At 39.2% G+C, this 25,814-nt stretch overlaps 1 protein-coding gene across 1 annotated transcript in view; it reads right to left on the bottom strand.

Moving 5' to 3' along the window:
• Positions 1-25,814, bottom strand: part of DNER (delta/notch like EGF repeat containing) — a 340,534-nt gene that overhangs the window by 121,970 nt on the left and 192,750 nt on the right. Inside the window, 1 exon segment of the mRNA XM_020970975.2 lies at positions 358-511. Within this exon segment, the coding sequence (XP_020826634.1) occupies positions 358-511 (154 nt within the window).

Here is a 25,814-nt window from a genome sequence, read left to right as displayed (position 1 = left end):
AAACTTTCTAAATCTGCTAGGTACAGGAAAAATACCAAAATTGGTAGAGATATGGAAGTGCCCTCATCCATCATTGCCCTATGCCAATTAGATTACTAATCCACAGATCTTTCCCTTTTTCCTCAATAATGTCTAAATTTGTCCTTTTTAAACTTGCATCTATTTCTTCCAGTTCCCTCCTCTGAAGCCAGGTAGGACGTGTCTAATCCTTCTTCCGTGAGACAGTCCTTCAAATACATAAAGCCCTCTTATTCCCTCTAAGTTATACCTAAATGCAAGGTACACATTTCAGAAGGATGAATTGTACATAAAGGATAAATGCCTAAGACTTAGTGCAAAATGCCATTTAAAACCTACCAGCCAGGCAAACACAGGTGAAATTGTTCCCATCATGTTTTTCAATGGCATCAACGCAACTGCCATTGTTCTGACATGGTTGTCCTTGGCAGGCGTCGAATTCTTCACAGAAAGTGCCCACATACTGGTCCTCACAGTCACAGGAAAAAGTCACCTAAAAACAAAAATGCCATTATTACATAAGACTGTGAGTCCTTCCAAATTCCCATTTCTGCTCCAAAACCCATACAGATCAAAAGTGCCCCCTTCTGTAATAAAGCAAATAACACCTTGGATAAATACAGTTTAAACGCCATCACTTATAACATTACATGGTTAAGATCTTGCTTTTAAAAACAATTCAAAAGATGCTAAATTGCCTCAAAGTTTAATTTCAAGCATTTATGTTTACAATCATCTTAATTGTATTTATACATTTTCCAGATTAAAAAGAAACAACAATAATGAAAGGATGTTTTATTTGAATCAAAAGTTGAAAAATGTTTTTGCTGCCTGGATACCAAGATGGTGATTTTCATTAGTCCAAATACTGGGTGCCTTCAAAATTTGTGAGAAAATCCGACCAATTAATTACTTAACAGCTTCCATTATTACCAGAACAAATAAACAAATGTTTAATGAATTTAGAAACACAACTGTAAACATAACAGAAAACCTTTAAAGGATGTGGAATGAGGGTGAGCAGAAACATTGCCTACAATGGTCTATATTCCATTAGTTCTCAAAGTATGCTGTGGAGCTCCTGGGGAACCCTTTCAGGGGGTCCATGAGGTCAAAACTATTTTCATAATAATGCTGAAATATTTTAATTTATAATATATTAAACATTAATGGATATAATCCACACAAATGAAACCTTTTGGAGGGTCCTCAACAATTTTTTAAGAGCCCAAAGGAAACGTGAGGCCAAAAAACTTGAGAATTTTTGGTCTATACAACCATACAGAAAACATTTTGTGTTTACTTAGAGAATTAATCAAGCCCCCTGGGCCTGAATATTTTTTAAAGTAATCCATCCAGAAGTTGGAGAGCTCAAGTTTAAGAACTAGAGAATTTGAAAGCTAAGAACTATGAATGGAAGGGAGCTCTATTAAAAGGGAATTACTGGACCAGACACTGTGCCCCTTGGGAAGCAGCAAAATGGAATCCAGACAGACTTGGATACAGAGAAGGCATGATGCCTAGCAGTCAGAGGGGCACAATGCACAGATAACCTCCTTTGGAGAGGAACAGACTCTGGGAACCCAGCATGAGGACTCTGAGGAGGGAGGAGACTTCCAGTAATATCAGAAGGTGTGGATTACCTTCACCACATTGCCTATCACTACCACTGTACTAAGTTGGATCCCAATATTCCCACAGATACTGTGCTTTTGTCAGGGAATGCACCTTATTATTGTGGGGAGGATGTTCTGTACCTAATGTTATTACAATGCCATAATAGCAAATACCTTCGTTAAGAGTTGTGTCCACTGACTGCTTATTAATAAGTACGTTGGTGGGGGCTTATAAGCTATAGAGGTAAGAAGCAAAGGCCTCCTAGGTTACCCCTAGAGTTTGAAGTAGCAAGTGTCTCTCTGGAAATCCAACCTTCAGATTTGAATGTGAGTTGGGGAAGTAGATTTAAGGGACCTCCTATACCTGTACAGCACAGGACATGTGTCTTATTTAAACTTTGTATCTCCCCCACTACCCACAAGAGTCTTCTGCACAAAGCAAGCCCTTAACACATGATTATAAAGTTAAAGAAAATACATATTCTAACGAAACAGAGTGGACAGACTGCTGAATTTTGAGTCAGGGAGATGTTCATATTTTCATATTTATATATTTTCTTTAACCCTACTCACACTCACTTACTGCATGATCCCAAGTGAGTCACTGAATCTGTTAGAACATCACCAGGTAACTCTCTAGGTCTTGGCTATTAAGTCACAGATGTGTAGCAATCTGTATTGGCAGAAGGAGTTCCCATATCAGGAATATCTAAATTACAGGTGGCTTTCAAATCACATTAAAAGAGGAAGTTTCCACAATGGGAGTTCCTCACACTAACAAATTCACTGATCTTTCAAAGGGGCATCAGAAAACATATAACGATAAAATTGAAAGCTCGCACATGAAATAAATATTTTTTTCTTTTGTTTTGGTTTAAGTTGTCCATTAAGAGCTTGAGTTCACCCCATTGTTATCAATGACTTCCTTAACCCCAAATTTGGCAGCTTTTCAATCATGTTCCTTGATCAAGCCATAGCATTTATTTAACACTGGAGTAATCTCTTCTTCTGGATCTTTCCCCTCCCCTGAATTCTGTGATGCTACTGGTCTACTATGTCTCTGGAGATCCTCATAGCATTTGCTCTTGTCCCCACAACAGCCAGCACTGATGCATTCATTCATTCCCTTTAGAACTTTCCTCAGTCCCCTTCTTACCCTCTCCTTTACCCACTCTCAAGACTTCAATATTAATGTCTGTGTGGAACATTCCCAAACCTCTGTCTCCAGGAGTCCCTTCTCCCCTGAGCCTCACAATTCCAGCTGCCCAATGGACATCTGGACTCAGACATGCCCCCATCACTTCAAAATAAACATGCCCTAAACTGAACTGATCATTTCCCTCCTCCTAATGTAACTTTCTTCTTTTTTGTTGCTGCCCCTCAACATCCTCCCAATTTTCCAAGCTTGGAACATAGAGAAATGATGCCCCAAGTATTTGCAGAGAGTTTCATTTTGTTTGCCTCAAAAATAGTTTGATCATCATAAACTTTTAAAAATAATAACAGTTAATATTTACATAACACTTGAAGCATTTACAGAGTATGTTACAAATATTATTTCATTTTATATTCACAATAACCCTGGGAGGTAGGTGCTATTATTATCCCTTTTTATGGATGAGTAAACTGAGTCCGAGAAAACCTTGCTCAAGGTCCTATGGCTCTTAAATGTCTCAGGGTGGATTTGAACTTAGGTCTTTCTGACTCTGCATCTAGCACTGCACCACCTAGTTGCCTAGGTAAGAACCACAGGTTCTCTCAAAACTACATAATGGTGAGCATGAAGAAAGAGGAAAGAAAAAATTTAAAAGATACACCAACCAATGTACATTACCTTGACCTTCATTGAGATCTACACATCAGATAAATAGCTTCCTAGGCCTAAGCTACACAGCTACTCCAATTTTTTAACATTTAAAGAAAAATACTAGAACAACTAATCATTGGAAGTTTTTCTATCCAAAAGGTCAAACAAATAATGAGCAGGAAATATTTAATTTACATTTTCATTAGTGTAAATGATTCAGCTGAAAATGTTATTTCCTTTTGAACAGTCTGATTTCCTATGACTATTTTTAAACAGTGGATTTAATTTTTGATAGGGCAGTTGATTGTTCTGTATTCAACTAGGACAAAGCATGAAGAAGGGAATAAAGACCTTCTCAAACTGATCAGATACTAGATTCTAACCTTGACCTAAAGAGCACTAGGGCCATCCTGACAGATGAATCAAAGTGCAGGTATTTCTGAGGGTAAATCTAAGGGTGTTTGGGTTTTTTACTTTTTCCCCCTTTGGCTTTCCAAGTTTTTTTGGATAGTAGTCTTCCTAAAATATATTTCATAGTTCTCTATTTTTATAAACACATGTGCTATACATTATCTAACCTTTTCTTAATTACCCCAGATCAACATTATAGACTTGAAGCGTTATATATATGTCAGCACTGAGCCTCTGGAAGTGTGAGTTACTTACTTCTCTCTTAATGGTTCTAGGATACCACGGTCTTTGTCCTTTTGTCTGTGTCTTAATAGTCATTTGTTTCTTACATGTGTGCCCTCCATATGTGTGCCTTGGTCACATGTCATCTATTCTTGCACATCCTCCACCCCACGAGGACAATATACCTTTGGGAGAATATACCCAATTGGTGTATCTTTTCTTGTTGTTTTCTTTGCTATTGTGTTTAATTAAATATCTTTCATTTTTAATTAATGTATCCTCTGGCTATCCAGAAAAAAAAAATAAAAACATGGTGGGAGCTTATGAGCTATGGTTTTACATGGGAGCTGACCCACAGAACTTCTCAAAACTAGGGTCGTTTTTCTAGGGTCACACATGTAACAAGGAATGTCCCAATGCAATTGGAAAAAAGAAGCCATCCTCTGTGGGCTTCTTTGCTGCTTCATACCTCAAAACTTCCCTATACCATTCCCCATCCACTATTCTTTCTTTACTCCAATCTCTGGTAAGGATGTGGCCCTTCTCCTTGGTGTGACCAATCCCATTATTTATGCCATTGATCCTATGCCTTCCCATATCCTCCAGGAATTTGCTCAAAGATCATTGCCTCTCTCACTTTTTAATCTTTAACATCACCTTTTCTAATGCTTCTTTCCTCAGCACCTACAGACATTCCCAGGTTTCCTCTCCCTAAAAAAGGCTTCACTTGTCCTTTACCCCTTTTATCTTTTCTTCTTTTCATAGCCACACTCCTAGAAAAAGTCATCTAGATGCATTACCTCCACTTCTTGACCTCCCAGTCACTCAAGTTCTTTCAATATACCTTCCTACCTGACCATACAATAGAAACCACCCTCTGCAAGGTTACAAATGATCTCCTAACTGCTAAATGTTCACTTCTCTGAAGCTTCTGACATTATTTGGTCACCTGGTTAATCTCTTCTTGACATCATTTTTCTCGTTCCCTATTTATGTGACTTTGCCTTCTCAGCCTCCTTTGCTGGACCATCATCTCTCTCCTTCCCATAACATAGTCCCCAGTGCCCTGTCCTGGGCTGCTTCCTCTTCTCTGTCTACATTCTCCTACATCATGTTGTTCCTACAGCTTCATTAATCATTTCCATGTAAGTATCTCCCAAATCTGTTAATCCAGCCCTAAATTCTTTCCTGTACTTCATAGCACATCTCCAATTGTATGCTGGACACCTAAATGTCTCATTAGTATCTCCAAATGGTACATGTCTAAAATGAAACTCCTTACATCTTCTCTTTAGACCTACCCTTTTTCCAAACTTCCCTCTTTCTGTCATGGGCACCTCCATTCTTCCAGTCACCTAGGCTTATGACTTTAGAATTATCTTTAACTCATCACTTCTCCCTCACCTCCCAATATCTGGACCTCCTGCTGGTTTGCTGAGGTGGGGTTTACTGGGACACTTTTGCATTCTGGGCTGTGCCCCCTTTTCACCGGAGTGAGATGGACCTTTCTCGCTGACCCTCCAAGTTTCTTGGGCTAAAATATTGTTCCGCCCAATCTTTTTGCTGTTTCTGCTGTTCCAGGATTTGTTTTAGGGCTCTATGTTATGGTTGTTTGGAGGTGAGTATGGGAGAGTTGCAGTCATTTACCACTTACTCTGCCATATTGGTTCTCACCTCCTAACATCCAATCAGTTTCTAGGTCTTGTTGATGCTGTCTTCCTAATTCCTTTTATATCATCCCTTTCTTTCTACTCTTAGGCCCAAATCTTAAAGGCCTCATGGCCTCAAATCTAGACTACAGTAATAGCTTCTTATTTAATCTCCATGTTTCTAATCTTACCTTTCTTAGATCCAGCTGGCAAAATAATCTTCCTAAATCACAGTTCTAATTACCAAACTCTAACCACCTACCTTTCTCACCTCTCTAGTAGTCAATACTCTTTGCCTTTTTAAATTGAAGTTCTGTGAGGGCAAGGACTGTTTTGTTTTTGTACTCCCAGCAACCATCACAGTGATTTACATACAGTAAGATGTTTAATAAATGAGAAGCTGAGTTAGGTTTCCTGACTAGCTTAAAAAAAACAAAACACTGGAAGCTCCTGGGTTCAAACAGCCCGCTGCGAACACCCATAGCATCCCCTGTCAATATTCTGGAGTCACTTGAGAGCAGTCCCAGCCTAGGTATAAGCTGCTACTTCCAATTACTACCTAAAGCCACCATAATCTTGGTCACATATCAGAGCTACAATAAGACTCTACCCACTCCAAATAGTCAGAAAGAAGCAGTCTCGTCCTGAGGCACTCTAGCCCCACTTAGTGCCAAAACGAATTCCTCTGGGGCTAGAAGCCACATTATTCTTCCCCAGGCAAGGTCTATCAATGTGCCAATCATCCCAGGCTCCTATACTGGTATTAATCTTACTGAGGGAAAAAGTCCAAAACGTTCATAGCTCTTTTTGTGTGTTTTGCCAGACCACCATTTCCAGAACACTTTAATTATGCTGGATGGGAGCTTGCTGCATCCATACTTTCTAAACCATGAGTTCTGTGAAGATGGGGTGATTTGAGGATTTCTGAGCTGAGTCACAGTCACTTTCATTTGGTCTCTACTTACTTGGTATTTAATGTGACTCTAATGGTACACCTGGTAAAAGCAGGATGATATTTGCAAAAGAAATACTGCCCAATTTGATTTTTTAAAGATAGTTTCTAGAACTGAAATTACTTTCCACCGACAAATACAAAAACCCAGACAGCAATTTTTAATGGTAATAGATGGTTTCATCTGCTTAAGCACAATTTAAAACTATTTCACAGAGTCAAAAGATCACTTGAACTCGTTCACTTACAAGGCCTGACTGCATCATTGGGAATTCTTGCTAAGCATGGGTTTTGCACTACCCTCGCAGAAAGGCAGGAGTCACTTGGACATTAGATTTCAACGAGGGTCTTAGGGCTCTGTTTATAATGTAAAATTGCCCATAAATTCCTCTTCCTGAGCCTGGGCCACACAGAAACAACTGGAATTTAGCCATAGAGATAAAATGGTGCTTCCTCCTGGGCATACAACATTCTTAGGAATGATAGATGAGCCATCTCAGAGGAAAACTCACCATACTGCTTGGAAAGAACCAACACTGTGATGAACTCCCATGAAGTATGTTAAAGGACTCTGAAAAGTCTTGTCTCCTGGCTGGGTCTTAGGATTGTATTGTTCAGCATTCATGTAGTTTAAACCACTTACTCCTCTGGTTTTTAAGCCATGTTCCTCTCCTATCCATGGGTCTTTTCTAAGGCTACATCTTCATTCTATAGCTCTGAGCCCTTCACTGCAAATGCCTTGTCTAGTAAGAAAGACAAGCTTGGAAATATGGAGAGCAGAACATATACACATAATAAATCCATAGCTTGGCATTCATGAATTCATGCCATTCATTCTTTGGCCTTAAATGTTAAATTTTAAATAATTGCAACAATAATGAGAGCAGGTGCCCTTTCCTTTCAAAGGACACAGAGATTTACTTTATTATTTGAGATATAAGTAAGTAAATGTCTTTAAGGAAAAACACAACAACCTTTTAGAAATGTTGAGGCTGGGGCAGGGAGAAGTGCACAATTTAGCTGCCTAGGTTGGCTGAGCCGAGAGAACTGGAAGCAGTCTCCACCTAGATTCAAACCCTTTATGCCAGGTGAAGATGAAGGTCAGGGATAACAGGCAGTTTGTTTGCAGAGAGAGCAATGACAAGACCCAAGCTAAAATTCTACTCTATTGTAGTCCAACCGTGGACAAGTCATTGTGAAATTAAAATATTTTACTTATTTTATTTGTAAGCTTCTTTATTTGTAAAATTAGAATAATATCTATATTAATAAAGAGTCAGAATGATGTCATAGATAGAAGTCCAGCCTAAGGAAGGCAGCATAGTATAGGATTTGGAGTCATAGCACCTGGGTTCAAATCATTACTACATAATCTTTTTTTTTTAGGCAATTGGGGTTAAGTGACTTGCCCAGGGTCACACAGCTAGTGTCATGTGTTTGGTCTGACACCAGATTTGAACTCAGGTCCTCCTGACTTCTGGGCTGGTGCTCTATCCACTGCACCACCTAGCTGACCCCCATTACTATATAACCTTAAACAAGTTACTCAACTTCAGTGCCTTCCTCTTTACAAAGAGGGAATTAAACAGGAAACCTTTCAGGAACCAACCCTTCCAACTATCAATCTAGGCACACAATAAGCACTCAATAAATGCCTGTTTCCTCCCTTCTTCCTTCCTTCCTTCCTAAATCTATGATCCTTAGAATCAGCAAGAGCTGTGTTCAAGTTCTGTCTTTGATATATACCAGCTATGTGATCATGGACTAGTCTCTTAACTTCTCAGTACTCCCAGGCAACCTTCTAAGGCAGAAACCCAGGCCAAGTCCTACTTGGTCATTGTTTGGGCCCAGATTCTCTCAGAATGAATGTAAATAGCAATTGTTTCTACTTTGGCCAGAAACTGTAAGGGTCTTCTCCTCACAGATCCATTTTTCTTAACTAAGTAAGGAAGCCATTCTCTGCCTCAGATTGGATGCTGCCTCAGTAGAACTGAAATGGATAAAGATCATAACTTGAAAAGCCCCAGGTCTCCCACTGTATCCTGGGCCATCTTCAGTCGTCGTGATCGCTATCTGGCCACTGGATTCAGATGAGTCTGGAGGAGAAAGTCAGGCTGGTGACTTTGCACAGCCCGCCCTCACTCCAATCCAGTTCATTTGCATGTCGTGGTGTCACCTCTCTGATGTCATGGTCCTCTTCGAGAACAAAGACAAACAACATAACAGAGATGAGTGGCTGATCTGTATCCGAGGCGGGGGTTTTCATACAGGAACCTCCCTCCTCTGCCAATGAAATCACAAGTTTGGACCAAAAAAAAAAATTAACCTTAGAGTATTATTATAAGGCTCAATTGAGAAAATATACACGAAATTTATAAACCTTAAAGCACCAGCTATTATTATATCCTCTAAGTTTTTCTATGTAGGCATTCTCTCTTCCAACACAGGAGACAACCTCTATTGAACTAAACCAATGATCTCAGAGAGTTGTTGCAATGGAACATCACTCTAATGCTGAAAAGACAGATTTCCTGGGCCTGTCCTCAAAGTCTTTCCAGCCTTGCTTTTGAGAACCCAGAGAAGTCACCATCTTGCCACAATGATAGGACTTTAGTGGTGGTATTATCCTTACAATTTGGAGTACTTAGAGAAAAAAGTTCAATTTAATCATATTTTAAAATGTTTAGGTTTGTTTCTTTTGCCACTGAAATGCTTGTGTCGACCATTGGATTCCTTGCAAAATTTTCAACTGCCAACAATAAAACAATATTTTTTTTCTAATGCAAATGAGGAACTCTTGGGGGGAAAAAGACCCCCTACCAAACGTAGCTAGCTAGCATACCATACTGTTTAATTGTTTTTAATCTACATTTTTAACCAATCAATGATTTCCTAGCAAGTGAGTTTCTGTCTGATGGAAATGTTTTCCATGATAGAAGAAAAGCCAAATATTCATTTTTAAGCAAATGAGCTAATACAATAATAGATGTGAAATTAGCAACCAAGAAAGAGACAGGGAGGAATGAGAGGCTCCTTTCCGAGTACTCCGCCTTTTTAACCCAGGTTCACCCAAAAAAAGGAACAGGCACTTTAATTTGTCAAACTATGATAAAGGGTAGAAAAATCACAAACACTATTACTTATTTCAGAACCTACCTGGGGAATTTTTTTTCAGTTGCAGAAATTAAAGAGATACTGTCAGTAGACTATGAATTTCCAGCAAATAATGACGTGTGCTCACTTTTAGGTAGAAAAGATTAAGTTTCACTATATTCTTTATATGCTTCATTGGTCTGGATATAGATTGCACCACTAAAATGAGATCTTTTTGAAAGGGAAAAAAAAAGCATATATATGTGTATATAATGGAAGTTAATTATATATAAGCATCTTATTAAATATCTTTTTGATGTAGAAGGTATTAGTTTAGGGTTTTTTTAATATTTTAATATTCTTTCTTCCATTCAAGATGTTTTTATTATCATTATTCTCGTGATCATCAATAAGACAGTAGAAACGATGAGAATGGGACAAAATGGAGAATGTAATTAAAGGCTATACTTATCATAGGATCTCAACAAAGCTTGAAAGTGAGAAAAGTTGGTCTCTGGCATTTCCCAGTGCTCCTGCCCTGCCCCATTCCCCTTTCAGCATGTTCCTTTCCCTAGTCTCCCCCTCCTTCCACTACAATCCTTATCCTACCTGCCTAATCACCCTCTCTTCCAAAATAAATTTGCTACCATAGGTCTCATCACTTCGAAACAATAGTCCTGGCTCCAGCCTACCCTACCTCATCAAACATGCCTCTCTCAGAAAACCCAAAGCTAGGAATTATCTTTTCCCATTTTTTTGTATTGATTTCCCATTTTCCCAAAATTGTTGGGGGAGGAGTGTGGTTGCAGTGATAGTACCGAGAATAGCAAGACTATAGCAGTTGTAGCAGAAAAGGGGATGGCCCATTTCCAATCCCTGGCACATAGCATGTTTATTAAATGTTGATTGACTGATTTTCCATAGAGTTGGGCAATATCTCTTCAAGCAAATGAGGAGAATAGCAAGCACTGCATAAGAGGTATCACAATCATGGGCAGTGAAGAGCTGGGTGAGGAAGTGGCTTCACACCATATGGCACAAGATGGCAGAGAATGCAGAGAATGACAAGTCTGAAGGCACAGGGAAGGCTTTCTCTGGACTACCTGTAAGGAGGAAGGTCCCTCCACATGTTGGTGTAATCAATGGGTCCTGGGTCCTATCTTCTCCTGTCTATTAAATGTAAAACCGATCCATAAGGATATTTTCAAGCTATTAAAAGGTAATATTAATAACAATAATTACTCCTTCCAGGTAAGTTATTTACATCTCAACAATCACTTTCTGAATATGAGACAATAGCTTCAGACACTATGATACAGAGGGAGCGATTTGTAGTAGATAAGCCTTATTTAATTAGCTCTTCAAATATCATGGCATAGCTAAACCTCATTTCCAGCACTGAATAAGACCACCAGCCCTCGTTGTATTTTAGAGATAACCTAAGCCTACATTTTCCTAACTTGGCAGTATCAGTTGTAGATATAGCTTTTGAACTTGATGTTATTCTGGGTACAAAGAAATTCAATTTAATTCAATTCAATAAAATTTAGCAAACAGTCCTGGCATAAAGAACACTGTGCTAGTTTCTGGGAAAGATACCAGGATTAAATAAGAAATGGTTCCTTTCCTTATGGATCAGAAGCTAGTTGAAGGGGGGGGAGGATTGAAAAGAGGGTATTATCTCCTTTTATCACTGTCTTTCATACACACACATGCACACACACACACACACACACTCACACACTCAAACACACACAAATGCAAAAGAGAACATAAGTCCATCAGTGAGGTCTAGATAAAGTGAGATTTGAGATTTCTTCTTTTAACTTGGGTCCAATGAGGCTAAATTTTTATAGTTCAGCACAAGACATTTTTTTCCTATGTGCAATTGCATTTAGTAGATGACTGGCAACATAAATATAGGTTGAGGGATTATGGAAAGTCAGATATGTCATTACATTTTTCCATTAAATAAATTGCACATTATAGTCTCTACCTGTTTCCTGGATCCTCTAGGCTATTTCCTTTTTCCATCATTTCTTTTATCTGAGTAAAAAACAAAAATGCTTGGCAGTTAATGAAATAAAGTGGGGGTGGGGGGATTATTGAAATGCAGGAAAATATGAGAAAAAATATTTTCAAATGTGGTTTTTTAAACCACCTGAATTTAGTCACTTTTACTTTTGCTACTAATATTAACACTTAGTGTTCTTGATGGTTTTACATGTAAAGTATAGGAAGTATTGTAGGAGACTCAAAGGACCTTGAGACCCAATTCCTGCCTTGAAAGAGCTTATAATCTAGCTTATAAAGAGGCAAGAAAAAATTTCAACAAAATAGGTGCTATTAATGTGAGATGGTTAGGATAAGTGCCAAATGACTATTACAAGCTATCTCCACATCATTGTATACAATAGAGCTCAATGGGCCACATTCTACTACCTTCACCTGGTCACTTAATAGCAGTTATTGCCTCACTCTCCACCAGAGAAAAGAAAGTTGATTTGGTCTATTAGTATCTTGTTGGTATTCACAGTCTCTTCTGGCTCAGCATTCAAACACAAAGGAATCTCAATGAAACGCAATAAGCAGATATGAAGCAGTCACAGAATAGCTGCACATGACCTGAATTAGAGATCATGGGCCTCCATTATATATGCCTGGAGGCAGGATCCCTAACCCTTCACATGGGAAATTGCTTCAGGCAGAATAAAGACTGGACTCTCGTTAGCCAGTCCCCCATTAGGGTAAGATATCCTCTTAGCAAAATGTAAGCTTCCTAAGAGTGGGGGATGTCTTACTTTTGTGTTTATATTTCCAACACCTAGCATAATAGATGCTTAATAAATCCTTGGAGAGAGAGAGAGAGAGAGAGAGAGAGAGAGAGAGAGAGAGAGAGAGAGACAGAGACAGAGACAGAGACAGACAGACAGACAGAGAGACAGACAGAGAGACAGACAGACAGAGACAGAGAGAGGGAGGGAGGGAGGAAGGAAGGAAGGAAGGAAGGAAGGAAGGAAGGAAGGAAGGAAGGAAGGAAGGAAGGAAGGAAGGAAGGAAGGAAGGAAGGAAGGAAGGAAGGAAGGAAGGAAGGACAGAAAAAAAGGAACTGCCTTATTCCCTTCCTTTTCATGTTGGCAGGAGTATGAGAGTCTAACCCTTTCCCAATTACCCCCTGACACATTGCAGCTGCTGTGATAGCAAAAATCACAGGGGGTAGGGCAAGGGAAAGGAACTAGGTATAGACTGAGATTATCAATCTTTTTGCTTCCAAACTGGACATTCTCCAGATTTGAGTAGTGAGGTAAAGAAAGAAAAAAAAAACTATCATGGGTTGGTTGGAACATATGCACACAACTGGTCTATAGAGACCAGTGTTGGAATTCATCTGTATCTGGTCTGAGCAATGAAACTCAAGGACCAGACTGAACCTGAAAGTTTCACATATGAAAGGCCCCTCTGCACATTCTTAGTGGCAGGATGAGTCTTTTTTCTGACTGAATCATCAAGTTGTATGTGATGATAGGATCACAGATTTAGAGTTATAAGGAACCTTGGCCACCATCTAAACCAGGGGTGGGAAACCTGCGGCCTCCAAGTTCCAAATTTCAATCCAAGTTTCAGTCAAAGGGCTGCACTTGAGGACCTAGAAGGCCACATGTGGCCTCGAGGCCGAAGGCTCCCCACCCCTGGCCAAAGTCTCATCATATTGATGAGAAAAGTGAGGCCCAAGAGGTTAAGTGCTTTGCCCAAGACTACACAGGTGGGATCATCAAAGGTGGGATGTGAATCTTCCTCCAGAGCCAATGCTCCTTTCCATCATGCCACAGAATTGAAGGCATAGTCGAGATTTCCTAATACTGTTATAGTTAATTTTGTTTTGAACCCACAGGTTAACACTGAAGAATTCATTTGGGTTTTTTAAAAAAAAAAGTCTAAATTTTCATTAGGTTTTGTTTGTAGAGACTACAGTCCCCAACTTAATCAATGCATTTCTGTTTTTGCTAAATCTACAACTTCCCAGATTGAAATAATAACAGCCCGAGAGGTATAAGGTTCCGGTTGCTCATTTTAATGAAACCCTCTTGGTGACCACTTAGATGCTAATCATGTTCATTGTCTTGTTGCTGCATGAAAGGCTGGCTACGCTAGTAAATGTGTTTCTCTGGGGTAGTTAGATATTCTGTAAGCATCCAAATATCACCTACGAGAAACCCACCAAAATGTCTAGCTTAGCAGCAGAAAAGAAACAGAGCCAATGAACGGGGTCACCCTGCCTTGCTTTCAAATTAAATGTTTATGTCTCTGACTCTTCAGTTCTATCCCATCAAGCCATTTCAGTTTTCTTGGTTGCTGATTTAACCCTATTCCTTTAGGTTCCCTGAGTGAAAGTTATGACTATGAGAACTACCTTTTTTCACATACAAATCTTCTCTTTGGTATTAAATAACCTCTTAACTAATCCATCACCCCTTAACCATTAAGACAATCGCAATCTCTTTTCTAATTCTTGTTTGTTGTTCACAATTCGGTGGCTAGGATCTTGATTTCAGAGTCCTTTTTCTACAGGAAAGGAAATAGCTGTGTGACCTTGGGCAAAACATTAACCTCTTAGCATTTACAAAATGAGAGTGGTTATAAATATCTTCAAACTCTTTCCAGCTCTAAAGGTCTATGAGTCTATTAATTCAAACATGAGTTCATAATCATATTATAAATTAATCTGTCATGCTCTATAATATACACTAAGAGGTTCTGGGGAAAGATATATTGAATATCTGAAGTTCTATACAATTATATAATAAAGCTCAGCATACTTCATACATTGAGTCATTTTCTCCTCAAATGCTTATAGCTATTTTGTATGATGCCACTTATAGTGTTCTAATATTCTCTCCCATGACATGTCACAAGGAAGCTTGTACTCTAAATGAATGGTGTTCTTAGCTGACACACCTCTCTGCTTCAAGATTAGGTATTTAAGGTTTCTAGGCTCCATCCACCTTTCTGCTTCCTTGTTGCAATGACTATTTTGCATAAATTAAACTAATCTCAAAAATCACAGGATTGTAGCATCATGTGGTCACAGGTGTACAACTGGAGAGGCCCTCAGAGAGGTCCTACTGTGCTGTGGGAAAAGCAGTGAATTTGGCATCAGATGTCCTCAGTTCAAATCCTAACTCACTACCTGTGTAACCCTGGGCCAGTTACATAATGTCTCTGGGCTTCAGTTTCCTTCTCCATAAAAAGATGAGGGCCTCTTCTAGTTCTAAGCCTATGATCCTTCTAGCTCAGTTTACTCATATTATAGAAGTGGAAAATGAGGAGGCCTAAGGAATTTAAATGACTTGCTCAGGGTCACATATTCAATAAACATTGATAGAATCTGTGTCTTTACTTTTGTTCATCTCTCTAATTTTAAAAGACCATATTGGAGCTGCTGTAATTTCAAGCAACATTTCTTTTCCCTCCATAGATTTGTTTTGGTTTGGTGTTTATTTTGACCTACACACTACCCAGCAATGTCTGATTAAATAAATATGGCTAATTATGAAATTAGTAACAAATCATTCTATATTTTTTAAGATGTAGTCACTTTTATTTTTTGTGATGTTGTTCGGAGAACTGTTGGCACTCTTAACAGGCAATCTTTGTTCAGTGACCAACAAGTGTACTGGAGGAAAAGAAAAACATTCACATTGACATCTTCAGTATAAATAAAACTATAAGACATAAAGGAGTTAATTGGAAAGAAGGCTGGCAAGTTTTCCATGGAAAGGTGAATAGAAGAACTGGAAACTTGGTTTCATTGCACACAAGATTCAACAGGTAACATCACTTCATGATACACAAGGTCATCTCTCCTCGTACTGCTCAACAGTCCACCGTAAAGATGCTTGCAACTTATCAATCAATCAACAAGCATTTATTAAACATCTCCATTGTGCCAGATGCCATGCTAAACACTCAGATACTATAACCAAAATGAAACAACCCTGTTACTGATGGCTTTCATTTGGGAAGCCACTCAGAATATCAGAGCCTGAGCTTCCACTGAAATGCCGGCTTTCCTAAGATATACCTTTTGTAAATTAGCACTCTCCAGAGAAAATGAAGTATGTGGTCCCCCAAGTGAATTCCACTTCTCTCCACTAAAATCAATTACCTTCCACAGAAGCATTTTAAGAGACTAAAAGATAAAGATGAATAGCAGAGACTAAGGAAGACAGGAGTGAGTACGTGAAATATATCAAGAAGAATAACGCCATATCCATTCTAATGGTAACTTCGATTGACATGATAGATGTTCTGTCAATGCAGCTTATTGATCAAAGCCCATTTTCTACAATTTCTACCACCATTTAGTGATCTGGTCTAATGGAACTAAGTGTGAAAGTTGTTGGAACCAGGAAGACCTGAGTTCTAATTTTGCTAGGATTTATTGATTTTCCTCTGGCCCTTTAAAAAATGAGTAAGTATTAATAAGTATCCTTTGAAAGGAATCTATAACCTGGGATCAACTAGAATGGTTTTTGTTGTTGTTCACGTCTGACTCTTTGTGACTCCGTGGCGCTAGCACACCAGACCCTTCTATTCTCCACTACCTCTCAAAATCTGTCCAAGTTCATGCCCATTGTTTCTGTGACACTCTCTATCCATCTCATTCTCTGCCATCCCCTTTTCCTTTTACATTCAATCTTTCACAACCTCAAGGTAGAATTAGAATGTAGTTTCTTCCACAGACTCAACCAGAAGAGTACTTCATGTGCTAGTAAGCAGAATTAGGAGTAAAAACTGAGGGATTCCGACCACTAGTCCCTTGCACTGTTTACTATAGCACATGACAAATTTGCCGTCAGCCCAAGAGCAACTAAGTGTCACAGAGGATACAACAATGGACCTGTGGTCAGGAAGACCTGGGTTCAAATCCAACCTCAGTCACTTACTAATAGTACGACCCTGAGCAAGAGTCACCTAACCTCTGCCTCAGTTTCTTCATCTATAAAATAGGGTTAATTATCTACCTCCCAGAGTAATTGTAAAAGTGAAATGAGATAATATGTATAAGGGGATTTGCAAACCTTAAAGTGCTGTGTCAATATTTGCTATTATTATTTGCCCATTTTTGGAACAGATTTCATCAGACTTCCCTCTTAAATTAATATACGTGGAGTATCTCCAGACAAAATCTAATGTTTTCAAAGGCTTTTTAAACCTCAAACTGAAAGCCCATTGAGCCACTCAGTTCTTCAGCACATGGGGCCAACAGCAAGTCATACCCTCCTAGAATCAGCTATGCCTGCAGTACAATTGTGGAAGTAGTATGGGGCCAATGACCATTAGATGGTATTAGGTTATATATGGTTTTAATTAGGGTAGCTACTCAAAATAGGCTGAGTTTCCACTTAAATGCCAGCTTTCCTAAGACATAACTTTTATAAATTAGCACTCTCCAGAGAAAATGAAATATGTGGTCCCCCAAATGAATTCCACTTCTCTCCACTAAAATCAATTACCTTGTGCAGAAGCATTTCAAGAGATGAAAAGATAAGATGAATAGTAGAGGCTAAGGGAGATAAGTGTGAGTATGCAAACTACGTCAAGAAAGATAATGCAATACCCATTCTAATGGTAACTTTGACATGACAGCGGTTCTGTCAATACGCTTTGCTGATAAAAGCCCATTTTCTACCTGAGTATTATTACATTTTGATGATATAACTGAGTAACGGAATGGTTTTTGTGATTGTTGCTCAGTCATGTCTGACTCTTTGTGACTCCATGGCGCTAGCATGCCAGACCCTTCTATTCTCCACTATCTCTCAAAATCTGTCCAAGTAATGGAACTGAGTTGGAGCCAGGAAGACCTGGTTTCTAATTCTGCCTCAGATATTTCATAGCTCTGTGACTCTGGTGGAGTCACTTATTGTTTCTCTGCCTTAGTTTCCTCATATATAAAATGAGGAAGTTGGACTTAATGGTTTTCTTGATGGCCCTTTCTAGCTGAAAATCGATGATTCTAATTTCCTGTAACATAAACTATTTTACACAATCATAACTTTGAATAGTGTGAATTCTACTCCACTCATCAGGCCCTAGAGCTATACAGATGTTTCTTTTTTGTAGCTTGGTGAAAGCAGGTCTCTTTTCTCCATCTAAGTGACAATAGTAATGAGGCCTTTATGTGATTCTTCATTGACCTAATCAAAGTCAATTGTGATTTTCAATGCCTTTAGTGATCCTTAATTAATGGATGTTATTGGATTTTAAAAGTTGAAACACCTACACCCTTGAGCTGCTTCAACCTGATGGAGCTAATGTTAAACAATTACTTATATCAATTCTGCCTTATTAGCTTCACATTGATCTAAATCATCTTGAGTGTAACGTTCTAAGTTTGGACGAGCTGTACTGTGAATGGTTCATAATATGGGAAGTGAGAGGAAAGCAGAGTGTATTAATATTGCCTAAATGGGAAAGTCTATGCTACTTTCATTGTCATCGATTTCATCCACCTAAAAAGGACCTTTATGGGTGACTTGAACATTGGCCAAAGGTGAATAAGGCTCCACAAATGGAGCAGCTCTCAGTAGCATAATTCTATTGCTAATGTCCCCGGCCTAAGCTTCGGAGCTCCCTTCCACTGAGTTATTTTTGTATTGCAATGAAGAGTCAGGATTGTCTTACTTTTCTCTTTGTAGCACACCATATGCACTTACTAGGTGCTTTATTCATACATCCTATTCTAAAGTAGCTTTACTGAGGTTCTGATGGGCCATGCTTAAAGCATTCCCCAAACATATGGCAAAAGGTCCATCCTACCAGGATCATAATCTGGATTATGAGACATTTCTGTCCTTTAAAATCTGTATTACAGAGAAGGTCTGTTGAATTCATCCCACTCCCTCTCTGTCCACCTGTATGTGTTGTAATATCTTTACCATATTCTTATTTCATCATCATCAACAGAATCATTTAAACTTCCATCTGCTAGAGATGCTAAAGTGGATGCTCTATGAAGAAAACTAAAAGGGAACCTCCTTCTAAGAGCTTATGGTCTAATTCAGTGGGTATTATAGCACTAATGTGGAGCCATGCTGACAACAGCACACACAATAACAAAGATGTAAATAGATACATATATGTGATATTTATATAGCATACACACACACATACATACACACACACACACACACACACACACACACACACACACACACACACACATATATATATATATATATATATATATATATATATACTGCAAAGAGAAAATGATTGGAAATAAGCCTTTAGGTAGAATGAGGTTGGGGGGGCAGGGGGGAGAAGCCAAGAACTCTCCTTCAGCTAAGGTAGACATGGCACCATGGAGATGCTGGATTTTCACACATACTATAAATGATGGCCAAATGGGGTCAACTTGGTGTTCCAGAAGAAGGAAGACATTTCCAGTGTACAGCAAGGCAGGCTGGATAGCTTGGAACCACAATGTGGAAGTGACTCACCAGTAAATACTGTGTGGTCAACTATAAATTCTTCAACTTTGGCTCTAAATGATCTCCTTTGACAAAGTTCCCTATGATTGCCACATTGTGTGTGTGATTATTTTACAAGGAACAGATACTTGACTCATCCCTACCCACCTCCCTACATATGAAACCATACTACTATTTTTTTATACAACACAACATGTTCAAAATCAACATGATTTGGAGTGGAGAGTCCCCGTCCTCTTTGATTGTTAAGAGAATGAGCACTTCAGTGTCTATTTAAGAGTCAATAGCAAAGATAATAATCATTAACATTTAAGATTTTCAAAGCTCTTCAAAAATATTATCTCATTTGATCCTCATAACAACCCTGGAAGATAGGTGCTATTAGTATCCTCATTTTACAGATGGGGAAACTGGGGCAGACAGGTTAAAAGACTTGCCCCGGATCACAAAGCTAGTAAGTGTCAAAGATTTCAATAAACCTGAAGTAAAGTGATTGGGTTTCACTAGAAGTAGGAAGAAGCCACAGTATGCCAAAGTCAATAGGTACCTCAGATATCATCTAATGCAATCAATCCAACTTCTTTCATCTTATGGATGAGGAAACAGAGGAGCACAAAAGGGAAATGACTGGCCCAAGATGATACAGTCAACAGGCCAATGCTTTTGCCCTATAGTACTCTCTTCATGATTCAGGTCATGAAGGTCCTTGCTGTCCATTTCCAGGCTCCAAATAGCCTTCCTTCCTTCTCTACAATGTCTCCCCAGAACAACTACAAGTGGGAGAGTGACTGCTGCCACCTCCAGCAATACTTCTTTTGGCTGGTAACTCATCCTTATTTTTTTTCAATCCACTGAACAAAACAAGCATTTCCATAACTCGTAACTTTAATATTTGGCTTTACGAAGAACACCAATACTTATGCATAGTATATCCATTTGATGATTGCCATTTCTATAGTTTTGTACAGAGCTCTCTGCCTTGAACAGGTAGGTGCTTAGGAAATGCTGCTGCATAGTATTTGGATAAGAAAAAACATTAATTCAAATGGAAAGAAAGAAAATACAGGAAAAAGAGGAAAATATGAAAGAATTCACCCAAAAGAGAAAAGAGATGAAAGCTTGGTGTAATGGAATGAGTCTTGGACTTGGAGCCAAAAGAACTGAGGTCAAGTTCCAGCTTGGTTTCCTCATGTACAATAATGGAATAATCCTACTTAGACTACTGAACTCAAAAGGGAGGTTGGAGAATATGGGAAGAGAATAAGCACCTACTATGTACCAGGCACAATGCTAAGCATTTAACAAATATCTCATTTGATTCTCCCAAGAACTCTGGGAGGTAAGTGTTGTTATTATTATCCCTATTTTACCACTGAGGAAACTGAAGCAGTGGTTAAGTGACTTGCCCAGGAACACACAGCTAGTAAGTATCTGAGATCACATTTGAACTTGGTCTTCTTGAGTCCAGAGCTAGTGCTCAATTCACTGTGTCACCTAGCTGCCTCCCTTTTCCCCTTCATATGTAATGACAGGATAATCCTACTTACACTACTAACTTCAAGGGATTGTTGTGAGGAAGCGGCTTTGTAAATCATTGAATGTTACACAGATTGGAACTCTTAAAATTCTATAAAAGGCTGGTGGAAAGGGAAGGAATACACTGGGAAATACAGGTGATATAAAAATAAGATATCAATAAAATGCATTTTAACTTTTAAACAAGAGAAACCACAAGAACAAAGTCTATTTTTAAAGAAATTGAAAATCTGAAGATGTATTAAAGAATTTAGTCTCCGTTATGCCCAAAGGGCTATAAAATTGTATAAACCCTTTGACCTAGTAATACCATTTCTAGGTCTGTATCCCAAAGAGATCATAAAAATGGGAAAAGGACCCACATGTACAAAAATATTTATAGCAGCTCTTTTTGTAGTGGCAAAGAATTAAAAATTGAGGGGATGTCCATCAATTGAGGAATGGCTGAACAAGTTGTGGCATATGAATGTAATGGAATACTACTGTGTTATAAGAAATGATGAGCAGGGGAACTTCAGAAAAACCTGTAAAACTTATATGAACTGATGCTGAGTAAAATGGGCAGAACCAGGAGAACATTATACACAGTAACAGCCACACTGTGTGATGACTGACTTTGATAGACTTGACTCTTCTCAGCAATGCAAGGATCTAAGACAACTCCAAAAGACTCATGAGGGAAAATTCTATCCACATCAAGAGAAAGAACTATGGAGTCTGAATGCAGATGGAAGCATACTATTTGCTCTCCTTTTCTTTTGTTGTTTTGTTTTATTGCTTCATTCTCATGTTCCTCCCATCAGTTCTAATTCTTCTTTACATCATGACTAATGGGGAAATATGGTTAATATGAATGTATAAGTAGCTATATTAGATTGCACTCTGTCTTGGGGAGGGGGGAAGAGAGGGAGGGAGAAAAAATTTAAAAGTCAAAATCTTATGGAAGTTAATGTTACAAACTAAAACTAGATAAATAAATTATTTTTTAAAAAATAATTTAGTCTCCGGAAGAAAAAAAAACTCTCTGAAAACAGAGCATGGAGAAATAGGAAAAGAAGAAAGAAGCAACAGCATTTGGGAGAGCAATATAGCAACATATCATAAGTTGCTTAGGGTGTTTCTTGGCATACGTGTTTCATTTTTTTCTCCCCCTATCATTTCGTGCCAAAGTATTGTGATTGTACAAAAGGGAGATATGTCAATGACAGTTTTGATGTATTACATAATTAATGATCTTTGAATTTTGGACAGAGCTCGAACATTCCACATTTGCTGAGCGGGTTGCAGACTCTCTGGAAAGATTTCAAGCCACTGTCCCTAGCCTTCCCATCTATACTTGAGCACTGACAAGAAACCCCACTGTGTATATTCTATAACAAGCCTTTCGGAGCCTTAGGCATAACAGAAGTTTCTTGCCCAGAAAGTTTGCTGAAACCAACTAACGGTAGTTTAAAAGAGGGCAAATTACAGTAATGGCAATGGCCCAAGGTGCTCTATACTAACCTTCCTTGATTTATTCATTATTGAGCAGCTGCTGTTTTCCTGGGAGATCTTTCTCATTACCCTTCCAGAACCAGCATTCTCTCTATCCTTTCTAAACTTGGAAAAATCCTACTTAACCACAAAGTTATCATTAAACTCCACACTCTTTTCTATAGTACACTTGGAAGAGATTAATATCAGGGGCTCCATTACACATTGATCTTAAGCTCAAAATTCCCACTAACTGCAAGTAAGCAGAGTATTGAATCAGTCCCCAGGTACATATGAGTAAGGAGAGGACAGACTCAAGCTATAGTCCTTATGATATTTTGTAAAGAATCTGAGGAAAGGAAGAAACCAGTATAACAGCCTGGCATAAGTTAGGGTGAAGATGTACCCTGTTCTCTGTTCCCACAAGAGTTTGGTTAGGTTCTCAGCCAGCCAGAGAGCAAGGGAAGATTTGGGGCCACTCCAGTCCTTTTTCCCATCCAGCCTGAAGCCAATCTATTGAAGTGGTATGGATATATCTCAAATTCCCTGGAACCAAACTGAATTTCTAAAAGAATTTTAGGCTATGTTTGATTTGGGATGAGGTCAAATCACCCAATACTTGTCCCAAATCGGTCTAGAAATTTAAGGTTAGTCCATAAAATATTGTGCTATAGAGCCAGAAACTTAAGAGCTTGAAGGGACCCTGGAGGTCATCTAATGTAGAGCATGACACCTCCCCCCTCAATAATACCCCCAACAAGCATTCATCCTGAGCTAGACTATTGCAATAACAGCCTTCTGCTTGGTCTACCTCCCAAAACTCTCTCCCTATTCCAGCCCATACTCTAGTGAGCTGCCAAAGCCATCTTCCTAAAGTACCGGTCTTACCATTTCACCCTTGTCCCCTCCTTCATAAACTCCCTTGGCCCTCAACTGCCTCCAGGATCAAATACAAAAGGCCATTAGGCATGTAACCTGACTTATCCAATTTTTCCAGTCTTCTTACGCTTTATTCCCTTTCATATTCTTAATGATTCAGCAACACCTACCTTCTGGCTATCCCTCGTATGTGACACCTCCTCTCTGTGTCTTTCCACTGCCTGTCCTCTATGCCATGAATGCTCTCCCTCTGCACCTCTGTCTCCTGGCTTCCCTACCTCCCAGCAAGACTCAGCTCAAATCTCACCTTCAGCAGGAGGTCTTTCCTGGTTCTCCCTTCCCTTCTCCTCTAACATTCTTCACTTACTGCTAGTGCCTTCCCTCAGAAGTTATCTTCCTTCTATTTTACTTTCATCCATCACGTAATGCAGGGCAACTGAGTGGTTCAGTGGATAGAATGCTGAGCCTGGAGTCAGGAAGACTCATCTTCATGAGTTCAAATCCAGCCTCAGATATTTACTAACTGTGTGACCCTGGACAAATTACCAAACCCTGTTTGCCTCAGTTTCCTCATTTGTAAAATGAGCTGGAAAAAGAAATGGCAAACCATTTCATGACCCGAAAGGGGTCTTGACTGAAAAAGGATCAAATCATGTATGTACCTGGTTGTTTGCATGTTGCCTTTCATGCTGGAATGTGAACCTCTCAAGTGCCTTAATTTGTATTTCCACCTCTTAGCACTACTGTGACCCAAGGCAAGTCACTTAACCTCTCTCTGCCTCAGATTCTTCAACTGGGGTTCATAATCGCACCCACCTCTCAAGACTGTGGTGAGAATCAAATAAGTAAAATAGATTTGGAAAGCACCTAGCACAGTGCCTGGCATAAAGTAGTTCTTAATAAATGTTCTTTCCCTTCCCCTTCCCCTACTATGTGCCTAGCACATAGTGAGAGCTTGTTAACTGATTGCCTAACTCCTGTAGTACCCATTCAACTTTCAGAAAATGTTAGTTCTTAGCAACTTCTTCCTTATATTGAACAAAAGCTGTCTCCTCAAAACTCCCACCCATTGATTTTTGATCTCCTTTCTGGGGCCAGTCAAAATAAATCTGCTCTTTCTTCCTCCTGTTAGCACTCCAAGTTTATAACTACTGGCAACAAAAGATGGTTCCCTTAACCTCCAAGTTAGTTGCTAGTTTGAATTTGACTCAGGTCAAGAATGCCTGCAACCTGTGAGTCTCTGATGACTATGATGTCTTGTAATATCCCTAGAGTTTTACTCTAGTGCCTCATCGGAATAAGAAAATAACCCTGGAGCCTCGAAGGCTAGGCCAACTAAACCACCAGCCAAGGGCCAACCCACAAGCACAAGACTGTGGCCATGCATTTCTGTGATTTCCTTCTTTCTGTAATTCTCTTTGTTACTTGGCCAGAATCGAGTTAGTGCAGTGAGCACAGTTCTTGGCACACAGAGACAAGACCTGTGATTGTATTGATGCAGGGAATCTCCAGGTGAGAAAACTCCATCTACCAATGCAGGTGGATACCTTCTCTGCAATTTACAGACTTAGGCAAGACTGTGAGGTTAGGTGACCTGTCCAGGGTCACACAGCTAATATGTGTGAGAAACAGTCTACTGCATTTTTTAATAGTTTTAATTGCTATGAAAGGTTTTTTTTTCCCATTAAGCTGAAATCTGCCTTCTCGGGCCTGGTAGACCAACTCCAGTACTGCTTCCATGTGACAGCCTGTCAAATACATGGAGATACTTATGTTTCCCCTAAGGCTTCTCTTCTCTAGGCTATATGTTCCAGTTCCTTCAACCAGACCTCATGTGGCACTGTCATTGACCTCTCAGAATTGTGGTTGCCTTTCTCCAGATGCTCCTTGGCTTGTCCACTTCCTTTTTGTCTTCTGTTCATCACGAACACTCAAAGAGGAAATGACCAAGTGTCAAGTGGACAAGTCAACACGCATTTATTAAGTGCTTACTGCATGCCAGACATTCTACTAAATGCTGAGGAAGCAAATAAAAACAAAGGAAGGAGAATCCCTGCTTAGCTTGTATTCTAATAGGGAGAACAACACATAAAAGGGCTAAAAAGAGACAGATGCGGTGGAGGTTCACACAATATGATGGAGACAGTCATAAGTAGGGCCCAGAATGATGAAGGAGTCAAGATGCCTGGCCTGTGGACCCTTCTTTAAATGGAAGTCCTGGGAGGAAATGACCAATCAGAGGAAGGGGCCACAGGATAGAGGAATCTACCAAGGAGAGATGGTTACATGGGTACAAGAATTTCCCAAGATGAGAAGGCTGCAGGAGCATGGTTGCATAGGAAACTTAGAGGATGAGAAGGCTGCTGAATGATGGCATCTCGCGAGATAATGCATTTTGTTACCTTTGGGTAAAGGATGAAACCAACTTCACCACTCTGAAGAGAGCCTATGAACCATCCTTCCAAGTACAGGAAACTTCTTATATACTAGTTTTGTATCTAACTAGAATGTCAATATTGATATGGTTCATTTCCTCGAGTGGTATATCAACCCACTATTCACTGGACAAAGATCTTTTACATATAAACTACCAAAAAGGTAAATTAATGTTTATATATGGTCTAAAAACTATTTTATTGTTAGCACCCCCTGCCTCCTTTT

This window comes from Phascolarctos cinereus, unplaced genomic scaffold (genome assembly GCF_003287225.1).
Source record: "Phascolarctos cinereus isolate Bilbo 61053 unplaced genomic scaffold, phaCin_HiC Scaffold_7;HRSCAF=346, whole genome shotgun sequence".
In the NCBI taxonomy this organism is placed as follows: domain Eukaryota; kingdom Metazoa; phylum Chordata; class Mammalia; order Diprotodontia; family Phascolarctidae; genus Phascolarctos; species Phascolarctos cinereus.
The sequence above is the reverse complement of the archived record's forward strand: the minus strand, read 5'-3'. Positions and strand labels throughout refer to the sequence as shown.